Genomic DNA, 13,045 nt, shown 5'->3' on the forward strand with positions numbered 1-13,045 from the left:
AAGACGGATTATCTCGGCTTTTCTCACTTTAAAGTTCAGATTCTGATGAACACAAGAATGGAGAGAATAAAATCAACAATTCCACCAGCAACCAAATATCGTGGTTGTGTTGTTTCATACAAGAGAAGCAGATTTATTGATGATGTTTTTAGTTCCGAGTCCTTCAGAATGTTCACGCCAGAGGATTCCTAAAGTCTCCAATTAACCCCAAACACACACACAAGGCCAGTGTATGAAGTCCACTGAGGAGACAGGCCTGGACTCCATTCAGAGACACGGGAGTCTGATCCTCGTCTTCACAGGACAGAGAGTTCATGGTGAGGCTCTGGAGAGATCAGACAGACATGTCAGGTTTGACTGGAGGTGATGGGGAGCCATCTGCTGGAGTCTGATTCATTAAACACAGGAACACACACCACATGCTGAACCGTCTGCGGCCGCTGTCACTAAAACTAAACTAACTTACTTACTAAAAATAACCAGTGGCACAGATGAACGTGCAGCAGCAACAGCCAGCCTGCAGCCTGCAGCCTGCGGCCTGCGGCGTCCTCCAGAGGCAGGAATCATGAAAACTGGAGAAACAGCCTCAGAACTGAGTTCATGTTCTTTATCTTTTATTCTCAGAGGCTCGGTACCACAGAAGAAGACATTTTCAGAGAAATATCTAAAAAGGAAAATGGAATTCTGCTGCTGTGGGGAATTAAAATGTTTATTTATGGGCTCAGAGTTCAAATTCAGAGACATGTGAACACCGCTGAGATAATAAAGTTGTTTTCTCTCTCGCTGATGCAGATCAAGGCTGAGACGAGGCGAGCCTGAAGGCCAGAGCAAACACCTGACACTATTTATAATCCTTATCGTGGAGCAGCGCTCCCTGCTCTGTGGATCTGTCAATCAATAGGTACTAATCCACTCCAGCTGCCGGAGCTTGAATCATGTGCTTCCATCTTCCCTCGTCTGCTGCTTTCAGCTTGTTTGATTCTCCCAGCGAGTCGTATTTATCGATCCGGAAAAGTCAGATACCCGATAAAACGTGCTCTTCATGCAGCATCAAGATAGGAACATTTATATGACGTGTGTTTGATTTCGATCACAGAGGGGAGAACTCGTGAACAAAACCCAGAGATACTTAAACTCAGTTCATCAATGTGTCAGAGATGTTTGTGATGCTGTGACTGACTTTTAGGTCAGATGGTTGCTTTCTGTTTCCTCCTCCTCTTCCTCCTCCCCTATAAGAGTAGGTGAGTCAATTTAGTGTTTTCAGAGTTTTTATTAAAATATCTAAAGTTGATTTTTGAGAGAAATTGAAAAATGAAGCCTCATATTTTGAATAAAGTGAAACATAGAGCCATCATGAGGAAACTCTTTATGTTTTATCCCATTAGACATGTTTTTATTCAGCGTTGTAATGATAAGTGTTGTGAACCACGCCTGGAGAAGGTGTTTCATTCATGGTTACATCAGGATTTGTGTTCACTGAGTGTCTGATCCTGGAGGATTCCGTCTCCTCTCTCTGGTTCTGGAGGATTCCGTCTCCTCTCTCTGGTTCTGGAGGATTCCGTCTCCTCTCTCTGGTTCTGGAGGATTCCGTCTCTCCTTCCTGCACAGGTGGAAGTGCTGCATTATGCATGGAGGAATCAGGTAACCATCGACACAGAAAACCCGAGATGTTCTCTCACAAACAGAAGGATTCAGACTGAAGACAAGAGGAGACGTTCAGTAAGATCAGAGAGATGTGGGCTCACTGTGAGTCCTGGACCCTCTGAGTGACCCTGTCCTCCAGCGCTGCTCTGAACTCGCTTCTCTGTGGGAAGAAGAAACTCATCCTGAACGTCTGCGTCGTGTAAACCAGAAAGACAGCAGCATCACCGAAAGCATGATTTACAGCATGTTCATGCATTAGAGTGCATTAAATCCTGAACTGAATGCAGCAAATCCTCCACACTGAATCAACTGCATCGTGTTTGAAAGTCAAGCTGAGCGTGACCTTGAGAAGGACGCGCTGAAGGTCGTCTGCAGCCGCACCTTGATTTGCATATTGCTGAGCAGCGTCCTGCTGTTCAGCAGCTGGTTGTACTGCCAGCCCCAGCCCACCTCCCCCACGCAGCCCCCCCTGGGGCCGGGCGGGGGCGCGCCGGGGGCGGCCCGGCTCAGGTAGCCCAGGTCACCCGTGGCCTCGGGGGAGGGGCTGCCCACTCCGACGTAGCGGGGGGAATAACCCGATCTGGGCCTGTAGTCTCCGGTTCCATCCGGGCCTGGTCCGAACCGGAGGACAGGAGGAAAACAACCAGAGGTCATTAGGCTCAGTGAAACAACCCCGGGGGGGGGGGGGGGGGGGGTCAGGTCTGAGGAAGCCCCCTGAAGAGCCTGAAGAGGTGACAATCTGGGGGGTTTTAGAGGAAACCGTTCCTGTTTTAGTCTTTTTTTATTTGGATCATAACTGATAGAAATGTGAGACATGAAAGAATAAAATAGGAAACTGTTTGATTAAGATAGAGAGTAACACACGTCTTCTGACATGTTTCAGCTCCATTTAAATTTTAATTCCATTTTATTCCCAAAAATGGATTCTAATCTCACTTTGCCATCATCAAATTCTGCAAAATTAGTCAATATAATGTTTTCTAAACTTTGTTCTTTTTGACAGTTTTATAAACGCAGGCCTTAAAAAATATACTGAACTCTTTCATTGATTCCAATTTAGTTCTGAAACACCATTTTACCACTTTACGATCATTTATTCAAAGTGTTTTGTGCGTCTTTATCAAACCTGACATAATTCACCCTCTCCAGAAGTTTTCATTGCATATGTGTTTTTACACACATTACTTTGTTTGAACATTCAGGAACATCTTTCCTTTCCATATTTCATGAATGCTTTGCGATGCACATTAAAGGGACAGTTCTTTAAACGGCGTTAATGCCTCCTCTGAACGTTAGGTGGCAGCAGTGAGTCGATGTCATCTGTCTTGATTCTGATAACTTTCAATCTGACTTTCTGCACTTTGTTATTTAGTTGGTCAATTAGTGATAAAATACTTACACATGAATATCTGTGAATATCCTACTGACAGTTTATAGTGAGGAAAATTCCCAGCTGGACTTTTTGATCAACTGATCACTTTCTTTCACTGATGTTTATAAACCAGTCTGCAGGTGGAGGTGATTGATTCTATCAAGCTGTGGGTTGGAAGTGATCGGAACAGCTGAATATGGAGCTGAGCCAATCCTCTTGAGACGCATGAAGCTTTCTGTGAGCTGAAATGGTTCTACTGATAGCTGCATTTAATCACAAGTTTGGACAAGATCAATAAGTTTTAGGGTGAAAAGCGTCATCATTCACAACACCAAACATCCCATAATTCCTATCCTGATCAGATTATCGATCCAGCCTGACTCCAGCGACTCCCTTCACTCCTACCTGTGAAGATCACCCTGCCTCCACAGGGCCGCTCCCGGCTTTGCATCATCTCCCTCCCCTGGGCCTCGTCTGGATGGGGACTGAGTCCCGGGCACCCGGCGGCCCGCCCTGTCCGTGGGGTCCAGGCCGGTCGCCATGGCGCCGCGGCTCGTGGCCTAGTTACAGTCTGAAAACAGGAGATGCTTCAGCTGAACCGTGTCCTCTGCGTTTCAGCTGAATTCACTCTACAGCAGGACAAGAAGCATCAAATGTCTCTGAGCTGCAGGGCAGCACACATCTCTGTTTATTTTGTTTATTTTGTTTATTGCATTGCAGAAAAGACAGAACTTCACTGTAGGGATGAGCCAGGTTCTACTTTAAGGTCAGAGAGAAATAAATTTCTGGGAAAGTGAACAGCTTCTTCAGGTTTATCACTCCAGGGTGCACGGTTTACTGTTTTCACATCTACACATTGTGTAACTCACCAAAAAAGGCATAATATCAACTTGTTCAGGTTGTGTCCCACTTCCTTTGCTCATAGAGAGTTAAATCTGTCTCCCCGAGCTGGTTAAAGCTGTACAGAAGACAGAGGATGAGTCTATACAGGGTTAAATTACATAACTTTCCTCACTCTGCTCTTCATATGTTAGTGTCATGTTTCATTAAAGTGGAGCTCATTCTTTATTTCTTCGGATCTGTAATTCCCCGTCAGGCCACTTGATGGCGCCAAAGCACCGCTTCTGCGTCTTCACGCACGCCTTGTTCCTTTTGTGCTGGCTGGACTCGCCCATGGCGAGCTGCTTTCTTTTCACTAAACCTCCTTCTGCTGCAGCACAGACAGGAAACGCAGTGTGTCCCCTTCAAAACAAGACGCAAAGCCGTCCATCCATCCATCCATCCATCCATCCATCCTGTCCAGGCTCCCCTGGTAATGGAGATAAAGGAGGAAGGGATCAAAGGAAACAGATTAACAAGCATCTGTTCTGTGCTTCTGAAGGTGACCTATGACCTCTCAGAGAACCTGCCAGAAGAGATATGACAAAGTCATTTTCTGCCCATCAGCTTATCTATGGTGTTTTTAAGCAGCAGTAAAATTGAACAGAAGCTCCTGAAGTCTGATCACATCCTTCGATGTGCCTCTGTGCATTTAAAGCACAATTATTTCTTCACAAACCCTTTAAACTGTGAGTTTTTTTTCACATAACATGTAAACTCATTACACCCTCTAACGCTATTGTCTGGTGTAGTTTTTCATACAAATACATTTTTATTGTATTCTAAATTAGTGTATGCTAACTGGATTAAAAAATTGAACAGGAAAAACTACTTTTAGCACAATTATGTGAATTTGCCTTTATATTTTTAATTACAACATTTTACCAGACTTCAGGCGCTGTTTCAGTAATCCAGAGTTTTCAGTTCCACTTTAACTCTCTAATTGATAAAATTAGCTTCATTAGACTCACTGTTTTAACTGCTGTTATTTTTCCATCTTCTGCAGTGCTTTGTTTAGCTCAAAACTTTATTGCTTCAAGGGTGTGTGCAGGGTTCTTTCCGGTGTGTGTGCAATGTGTGTGGTGTTTTTCCAGCAATTCCAGTGTGTGTGTGTGTGTGTTTTTCTTAATACTTGTTTTTTCTTAATACAATTAACAATTCTGACATAATGATTGGATCAAAACACAAATTCACTTATTGGATCTCAAGAAAAAAAAGAATCGCTGAAATGTAAAAAATAAAATAAAGAAATAAACAACAAACAGTTGGTCTACTATACATTAAGTTGAAAAGGTTAAATAATTTGATGTTTTAAGGTCTTTAATTTTTCATTTGTAAGAGGGTAATTCCATTGTGTTTCCAGTGTGCGTGCACTGGATCTCTCCTCGCCTCTCCTCGTGCGCGCGCTCCGCAGCTTTTATTGTGAAGCCGTACCGGAAGTGCCGCCGCGGCCGTTCCGCTGCTGTCCGCTGGTTTCCTCCCGGTTGTCAGTCACCATGGTGGCACACAACAGAGCACAGCGGCGGCGCTCCTGTCTGCACTTTTAGGCGCATCCGAACGCAGCCAGAATGTGTTTCCCCAGCGGCCGCGGCGCGGTGAGCCCCCGGGGGGGCCCGGCGGCCCGCTGCTGACCGACCACCGCGACCGACACCGGATTCCTGCCCGCCGCCGCGACAATGCTGAAGAGACCAGGGACGGCTGTGGTGAAGAAAGGGACACAACCCCCCCTCCCGAGGAAATAAAGCCGTCCGACAGCTCCGGGCGAGGCGGACGTTCGCTCCCGGTGGAAGCCGCCGCCGCCGCCGCCGCAGCCGCGCGGCTGGCCCGGGATCCAGGGCTCGGACAGCCCGAGGAGCCGCTCGCCGTCTGGCTCCGGCCGTGGCCTGGCTTCGGGCACTCCCAGCTTTATCCGCTAGCATCGGAGCTCAGCGGCTGGGAGAGACAATAGGAGGACTCCTCCGGCCCGGCCCGGCCCGGACCCGCTCGCCCGGATCTTTATTCCAGAAGTGTCTGCGCTCCGGACGGCGTCTCCCTGAACAATGGCGTCCTATGTGGATAACAGCTTTCGGCAGGCGGTCATGATGAATCCGGCGGAGAGGACGCAACAGGTCAGACAGCCGCTCCACACTCCACCGCGGGCGGAACGGGCTTTTTCTGCTCTCCGCGAGCTTTGAGACAGTGAAGCGCAACAGTTTGGAGTGTGTGTGTGTGTGTGTGTGTGTGTGTGTGTGTGTGTGTGTGTGTGTGGGGGGGGGCTCAGCCACAGCCCGTTAAGCCGTCTATCAGCAGATAATCGAGGCTGCTTATCGTGACAGGAGCTGCAGAAGAAGCGTCCGGAACACAGCAGAACCGTCCCGGGACGGAGCCTCTTCTGCATTCTAGAGATTAATCAGACACAAAAGCAGAATTGGCTGCATAAATCAAGGCGTAATGCTACGTGAGTAGCCCGGATTAGCCAATCCAAACATGCTTCAACAGTTTGTGGTGGACCGTGACTCCAGTAATCTCCTCCCACGGAGTCCTCCATTGTTGAGAATGAGGTGGAGGCATTAGGAGAACTCTGGAGGTGGCCTCCTCTCCACCATCTCCATGGTGCAGATCTGGAAGACGAGGAGAACCCTGCAGCTGTGGAGGTGTTCTCCTCTCCCCCAGGTCCATGGTGCAGGTCTGGAGCATGCACAGCCACAGCAGTGTGTTCTTCTCCCTGCAGCCACAGTCGCCCTCACAGGAATGCATGTCATCACATGTCCCCACTTAAAGCGTCTCCCTGCCTCTGGCTCTGTGCATGTATGCATTTTGCAGACGTCAAGACAGAAGACAGTGACTCGTGCATTTCTCAGAAAAAAAATAAAGTACTGTATAGATGGAGTAATGAGTCCAAACAGGCAGGCGATCTGAGCTGTGGTGAGAATTCAGGCTTCACCTGTTCCCATATGTTTGGATCTGAATCTCAGACCCTGTGGTGTGTGTGTGGTCTTCACCCTACTGCCATGTGCACACACACACCTGAGATGGTCGTTTGTGCACTTTGCAAATATTATGACTAAAACCTGATTTTACATTTGCAGAAAATTAAATGTGGTGTCTGGATTTCTGATTTGGGCTGAACAGTCATATTAACAGTCACACCTATCACGATCCTGAACTGTTCCTGGATCTGTTGTCACATCCGTCCGGCCTCCTCTCTGAGCAGAGCTGCAGCTCCTCGCCATGCTCCTCACAGAGTTGCATGTTTGCCTGACATGGCTCCACACAGCAGACCCTCGCCGGGCATCACGTATCCTCAGTTATCCTGCCGTTTGTGTCACTGGACCAAATATAAATCTAGTTTTGCACTATAGATTAGATCGCTTCATGTGTGCCCCACACACACACACACACACACACACACACACACACGGGACGATCAATCGGCCACCGCTTACAGCAGGGCGCTACAGTAAGTGGCGTGGCCGCTGCCCGCCTATCTGACATTGAGGAAACAATTATGGTGTCATTGGTGGCTTGTTAACTGGCCCCAGGCCTGCGGTCTGCACAGCTCCATCCCAGCTGGGAGGTGTGAGGCTGACAGATGAAACAGAGATAAAGATCTGGAGCTTTATATGTGATTCTAAATATGAAGACGTGAGCAGCTGAAAATCATTTTTGTGAGTTTGTATGTCCTGCGTGAGACGAACCCTTGGTTTGGTAATCAGTGGCTGGTGTGTCTGCGGAGCCACGGTCTGAAGCCACGCTGTGTCAGTGTGCAAACATTTCAGACCACGGCTCTTTGAAATGAAGAAAAACGAGCGCTGCAGGCGGCGTGAAACGCCCATCAGCTCAGCGTGTTTCAGGATGAGGAGAGATGCGATATCCTGTCCACGAGGAAGCGTGCAGCGGAAAACCAAGCCTGGTCGATGTGAAATCACGAGTCTGCGTCCCCGCTTCTTGTTTTTTTGTTTTGATTGTGTCCAGCAGCTCCTTTCAGACGTCCAGCCACTGCGCCGGCTCACACAGTTTATCCTAATGGCGCTGGCAGCACCGCTCGCTCTGGATTAGCTAACGGTTAAAGGGATCTTTCTTTATCTGTACAGACTCGCCGCGGTGGGATTTGACCCTCTGGGTCACCTCATTGTCACATGGCAGGTTAAATAACTCAGCGCCTGACGGGTTCCTGCAGCCTGTCCGCTGGAGTTTGGCTCTGAGGAAGTGAGCAGGTTGGCAGATGGACGACGACGACATTGGTCCTTTAGCTTTTCACTGAACTTTGACACTGGATTCAGAAAACGGGGCTTTTAACATGTCTGATGATAAAGACATTTAAATACAGGCAGCTTTAGATCACAGAGGATGGAATAAAGCTTTATTGATGCTGTAAAAGCACCAACACTTCCCTGAGAAACACACACACACACACACTCATTATTCAGCAGAGCAGGTTTTTTGAGAATGAATGCGGAGTGGAGCTGCTCGGTTGATGGGTTTCATCATGTGCTCCCAGTCATGCAGGTTTTCTCTCTGCCGTCTGTCCTGAGGGGAGCTTTTTCTTTTTTCTTTGTTTTACAAATGACTGGGGTTCCTGGACGGTTTAATGACTGTCAGTCTGCCTCGGGACAGGTACTCCGGCGTGTGTCTATATTTGATGTTTACTCTGTTTCATTGTTTCACTGACGAAGGAGGTTTTCCAGGTACACCGAGACTCCGTTTACACGACATGTTCAAGTGAAAACGATTAGTGTTTTTGGGTCTCCTGCTTCATGGAAACAGGGAAATGCAACTTTTCTGTGACGCTGGTCCTGCTCCTGGTCCAGACCAACATGTAAACATACAGGAAGACGTCCGTGTCGGAGATTTTTCCCAGAATTAGATGGCTGTGATTAGAAAACGCCTCCCATGGCGAGGTGTGTGTGTGTGTCAAGCGAACACGTGCTGAAACGTGAGAACAGTGTGGATAAAATCTGCACTTTATGTAACGTTGCAGGAAGAAGGAATCTGCAGATATTTGTCTCCGTGGGAGCGACTCTGCTGCTGCTGCGCGACCCGTCCGCCCTCTTGTTTAGCCAGGTGGCAAAGCTAAAGGCCACAAACAAGAGCGCGGCGCTGCGCCGACCCTGCCGCTCGCCTCGTATCTGCAAGGACGAGCTGCCGGCTTCTGGAGACCAGAGACACACTCCCGATGGCTGCAGTGTCCGAACTGCCAGTGCAGCCGCTCAGTCCTGCCAGGAACGGCGAGACGGGGCACGGAGGCTGGTTCCAGAGCAACATGAAACCCTGAGTGTGAGAGCACAGAGGCATGATGGGAGCAAATCTCTGGAGTTGCATAACAGGACGGTTTGTTTCCTGCTTTATTTAAAGAAGAGGAGCAATCGGCGCACGAAAACACGTTTTCACCTGAAACGTGGCTCTTATGTAATTTTGGAAAGGCACTGGCTCAGGAAGCGGTTTGCAGTGATGGATGTGTTGTTCAGCATCCTGCTCCCAGTGATCAGGAAGAGGAAAAGCGTCAGGAAGAGCGGATCTCATCCTTTCTGTGTGTCTAGTGGAGCTGAGGCTGCTTGTTGTTTAGCAGTGAGCCGCTGGCTGGTGCAGTCGGGAGGATTTCTGCTCGCCGCCGCCTTGTTTCTGTGTTGCTGTGCGCCGGTAGCCGTCTGCCGGCGCGCTGCAGCGGTTAAGTGATCTCACATGTTGTTCTTGCGTCGAGCAGCGGAGGCCGGAGCGGTCTCACACACACCGCTGACGTGAGTCTGTGTAAATACTGGAGGGAAAAGGAAACACACACACACACACACACACACACACACACACACACACACACACACACACACACTGTCACCACAGCACCATATCATTTCAATCCTCCTTTTAATTGCAGCCGGTGCTCATGAATGGGTGATGACTTTAAACCACGCAGCGCTGTTTCTGGTAAAAGCTATTGATCGTCAGATCATAAGAATAGCGGCTTCAGGTTTACGGCTCTGCCCACGAACAGATTCCCCCGCTAAATCAAACATATCAGCCCTTTATGGCAGGGCGATGACTTTTATGGCTGTTTTACGGTTTACTGTGGAGATAATGTTTGATAATGCGACGGGCCGGCGGCCAGCAAGCCTTCACATTCCAGGAACCGTTTCCTCTCCTGTGCAGCTCCTTCCAATCTAATAACCAGCAGACCCATCCAGTGTGGTGTGTGTGTGTTCAAACGCACCATTAAGACTGAAGCCAGTTCATCACAAGGTGTTTTTCAGCTTTATTTAACCTGCTGTGACACAATTCATCAAGTCTAGATGGTACGATAACAGCTCTCTGCTGAATTTGTGTAGAGTGGAGGATATTTTTATGCTCGTTTAGCTTATCTTACACACACACTTTATGCGAAATGCAGGGGTTTCTCTCAACACGTCTGTCTAATTATTTTAATTTACCTTTTTGTGTGGTTCCTTCGATGTAACTTGTGTAAAGTAAACCAGAAGTTGGTCTGTAGGGTGAAAAACCCTCCAGTATCTGAGGAAGGGGAAATAGCAGCTAGCTGGAGAGATTCTGGGTGCTGACTGTGTTTCCATGGATTCCAGTTGAGCAGCTGTTAGACTTAATCCCATTCAACTCTTCAAGTAATCTTGATAAATATTTATTCCAGAAACGTAGAATGACGGCAGCTGGGCGGAGTTATAAGGTCGGTTTTCTGCTATTTTACTCGCTGATTTTTCCAGAACAATCCAACATTTGTGCAAGGCTGTTGAAGTTTATTCTGATTGTGGTGTCTTTATATTCTTTTGTCCACTAAATCGGTGTAAATGGGAGACACGATGAGAGCAGGAGTCGCCTCTCGCCCCCACCACGGCGTCGGCCCGGTGCGTGGAGTCGGTGGAACATTTTGTCCCCCTCTGGTCTGAAGCAGTAAATATCAACGCTAATGTGAGATTTCTGTACTGAGATTCAGCAGCTCGACCCACTTTGAGGTAGAGACGCTTCCTGAGGCGCGAAGAAGTGTTGATCTTGCAGACGTTGCACAAGTATCCTCGCCTTGCTTCAGCCCAATTGTTTCTTTTGCTGAGAGAACGTGGAGTGTGTGTGGCGAGAGCCCGTGGCGGCCGGTGTTTTTCTGGCCTGCGGCGCCGATCAGCTGGGTGCACCATTCCTTCCCAGCGTCTTCGGGCCTCGGCTCGCTCCCACGTCGTCCTCCGTCGCTGTCGGGTCAGATAAGGAAAGGCCTCGCTGCCTTCAGGGTCACTCCGTACATCTGAACCTGCTGAATCACACATGTTTCAGCCTTTTCTCTTCACATTCCTCTAGATATCTCGGAAGCAAAGCAGCCTGGAGTGGAGGCCGGCTCAGATTCCGGCGTCTTCACGGCCGAGAGGAGCCGACCTCACGCCACCGAGCGGCCCCCGGCTTTACGTAACCCCGCCGCTTCAAGAATAAACTGTTCCTGACGCGCAGTGTTTGCTTCAGCGCGACTGAATTACTTCTCTTACTATTACTGTCGTTAAGTGGTGTGGGAATTCAGACTGCATCACACAGCAGATGAAACCAAGTTTAACTCTTACAGTTCCACACTGAGATCTGAGGACGCTTCAAGACTTTACAGTCTGTGTAAAACACGCAATCATGTGCAATTCACACGTGATAAAAGATGTTAGAAATCCTCACACTCAACAAAATTACACAGATTTGGAGTGTTTTACATTAAATTAACTCTGGCTTTATGCAAGTGAGCATTATTATTTACTAAATATGTACTTTAAATCTGGCGCTTTGAGCGAATCTGCTGCTGATCCTCGGCAGCACTCGGTAAATAATCAGCAGTTTAAAGCATCCTCTTGGTGCGCTGCTCAGACATGACGTGGATCAGATGCCGAGCTGATTAATTTGCCCGATTAGAGACGGTTTAAGTCCCAGAATCGGGGGTCACCCTGCAGCTAATGCTTGTTTACAGAGTGCTAGTTAAAGACGCCCCGGTCTGGATCTCAGGGCTGTTTCCAAAACTCCATGAGAACCCCGTTTTAACCCCAGAGGCTCTGTCTGAGTCCAGCAACACACTGATTAGTTCTTATATCCTTAATATTTGGGAGATAATTAATTTTCTGTGGTAATGAACGGCTCCAAAAAACTGTCCTGGGGTTCATTAGATTCTCAGCTGCTCGTACTCGCTGCCGGCAGCGTTAACACGACGCCTGGAGCAGATACTTCACCTGCTAAAGATAAAACCCTCAAATATTTATCAGCGAGACGCTGCCAGTCTGCACAGACACACTGAGCCTTCTCTCTTTTCATTTCATCCACTTTAATACAGTGATCTCAATTAAGTGTTTACAGTATTTTCTATCTCAGTCTCCATGCCGACAATGAGAAAAACAATAAGTGGAATGTTTTCTCCTTCTTGGCACCGCTGCTGTGAATTCATCTCTTTATTTCCCATGAAACGTCTTTCATTTCTTATTTTCATTATTTTTGTAAAGAAGTCTCAGTCTCATCCATGAAGCTCACTGAATCGTTCAGACGGTTTGCAGCTCCTGTCACGTCGGTCAGGAAAATCTGAACGGCGACAGCGCCACCCGTGGCCGGGAGTGCTCACTGCGTCGAGCGTGAACACGCCAAACCTTTCTGGAACCTGAATCTGCTTTTCCAGACAGAATGAAAAGAAAGTCCACTCCTGGCTTGTGTAAACAAACGCACCACAAGGTGCGTTTGTTTACACCAGCCAGGAGTGGACTTTCTGGACAAACTCCACGCCTCAGTGTACCAAACACCAGTCGAGGTGTGGAGTTTGGGTGCTGGGTGTTCAGCAGGCGACTGATTACAGAACGGTGGAAGTGAGGACCGAGGAGAGTCTGAGCTCACGAAGCTTTTTCCTCATTCATGACGCGGCGATCGGGAAGGGAACACTGTTGTTCCACTGCCCGTGTGCAGTGGAGCAGGCCGCCGTTCCCTATCTGTCCTCTTGAAACGTTATCTGGGTAATTGCTCCCCCGGGGTTTGTCCAACCTGTGGCTGGTCACGTTTCCGTCCGTCCGTCCGGCGGCCGTCAGGGGAAAATGTGCGTCCATTCCCGAGGCCTCCACGTAATCTGATTCTCACTGGAATGTTTGACGGTTTCTCCGCTTCCTGCCTGCTGGGGGAAAGAAGGGGCATAATTATCTTAACCTCCTTTTATATTTTCTCTCCAACGGCTGC

At 48.3% G+C, this 13,045-nt stretch overlaps 2 protein-coding genes across 7 annotated transcripts in view; one reads left to right on the forward strand and one right to left on the reverse strand.

The window, feature by feature from the left end:
• Window positions 1-1,741: 1,741 nt before the first annotated feature.
• Window positions 1,742-5,393, reverse strand: spmip2 (sperm microtubule inner protein 2). Its single transcript, XM_030102967.1, has 4 exons — window positions 5,330-5,393; window positions 3,422-3,490; window positions 2,026-2,255; window positions 1,742-1,804 (listed from the first exon to the last, which is right to left on the reverse strand). The coding sequence occupies exons 1-4, from the start codon at window positions 5,391-5,393 to the stop codon at window positions 1,742-1,744; spliced, it is 426 nt and encodes a 141-aa protein (XP_029958827.1).
• Window positions 5,390-13,045, forward strand: part of rapgef2b (Rap guanine nucleotide exchange factor 2b) — a 76,437-nt gene continuing 68,781 nt past the window's right edge. For all 6 annotated transcript variants that reach the window (XM_030117019.1, XM_030116961.1, XM_030116970.1 and 3 more), the window contains exon 1: window positions 5,390-6,003. In XM_030117019.1, coding sequence (XP_029972879.1) covers window positions 5,935-6,003 — 69 coding nt within the window. In that variant the 5' untranslated portion in view covers window positions 5,390-5,934. The remainder of the gene's footprint in view (window positions 6,004-13,045) is intronic.

The sequence above is a fragment of the Salarias fasciatus genome, chromosome 2 (assembly GCF_902148845.1).
Source record: "Salarias fasciatus chromosome 2, fSalaFa1.1, whole genome shotgun sequence".
In the NCBI taxonomy this organism is placed as follows: domain Eukaryota; kingdom Metazoa; phylum Chordata; class Actinopteri; order Blenniiformes; family Blenniidae; genus Salarias; species Salarias fasciatus.

Bases quoted from the DNA above. Each gene is read 5' to 3' on its own strand.
- spmip2 (XM_030102967.1), bottom strand. From the start codon at position 5,393: ATGGTGACTGACAACCGGGAGGAAACCAGCGGACAGCAGCGGAACGGC. The intron at 3,491-5,329 runs GTACGGCTTCAC...GTCCCCATCCAG, and splicing joins CGGCCGCGGCGGCACTTCCG to ACGAGGCCCAGGGGAGGGAG. The intron at 2,256-3,421 runs GTAGGAGTGAAG...GGTTCGGACCAG, and splicing joins AGGCAGGGTGATCTTCACAG to GCCCGGATGGAACCGGAGAC.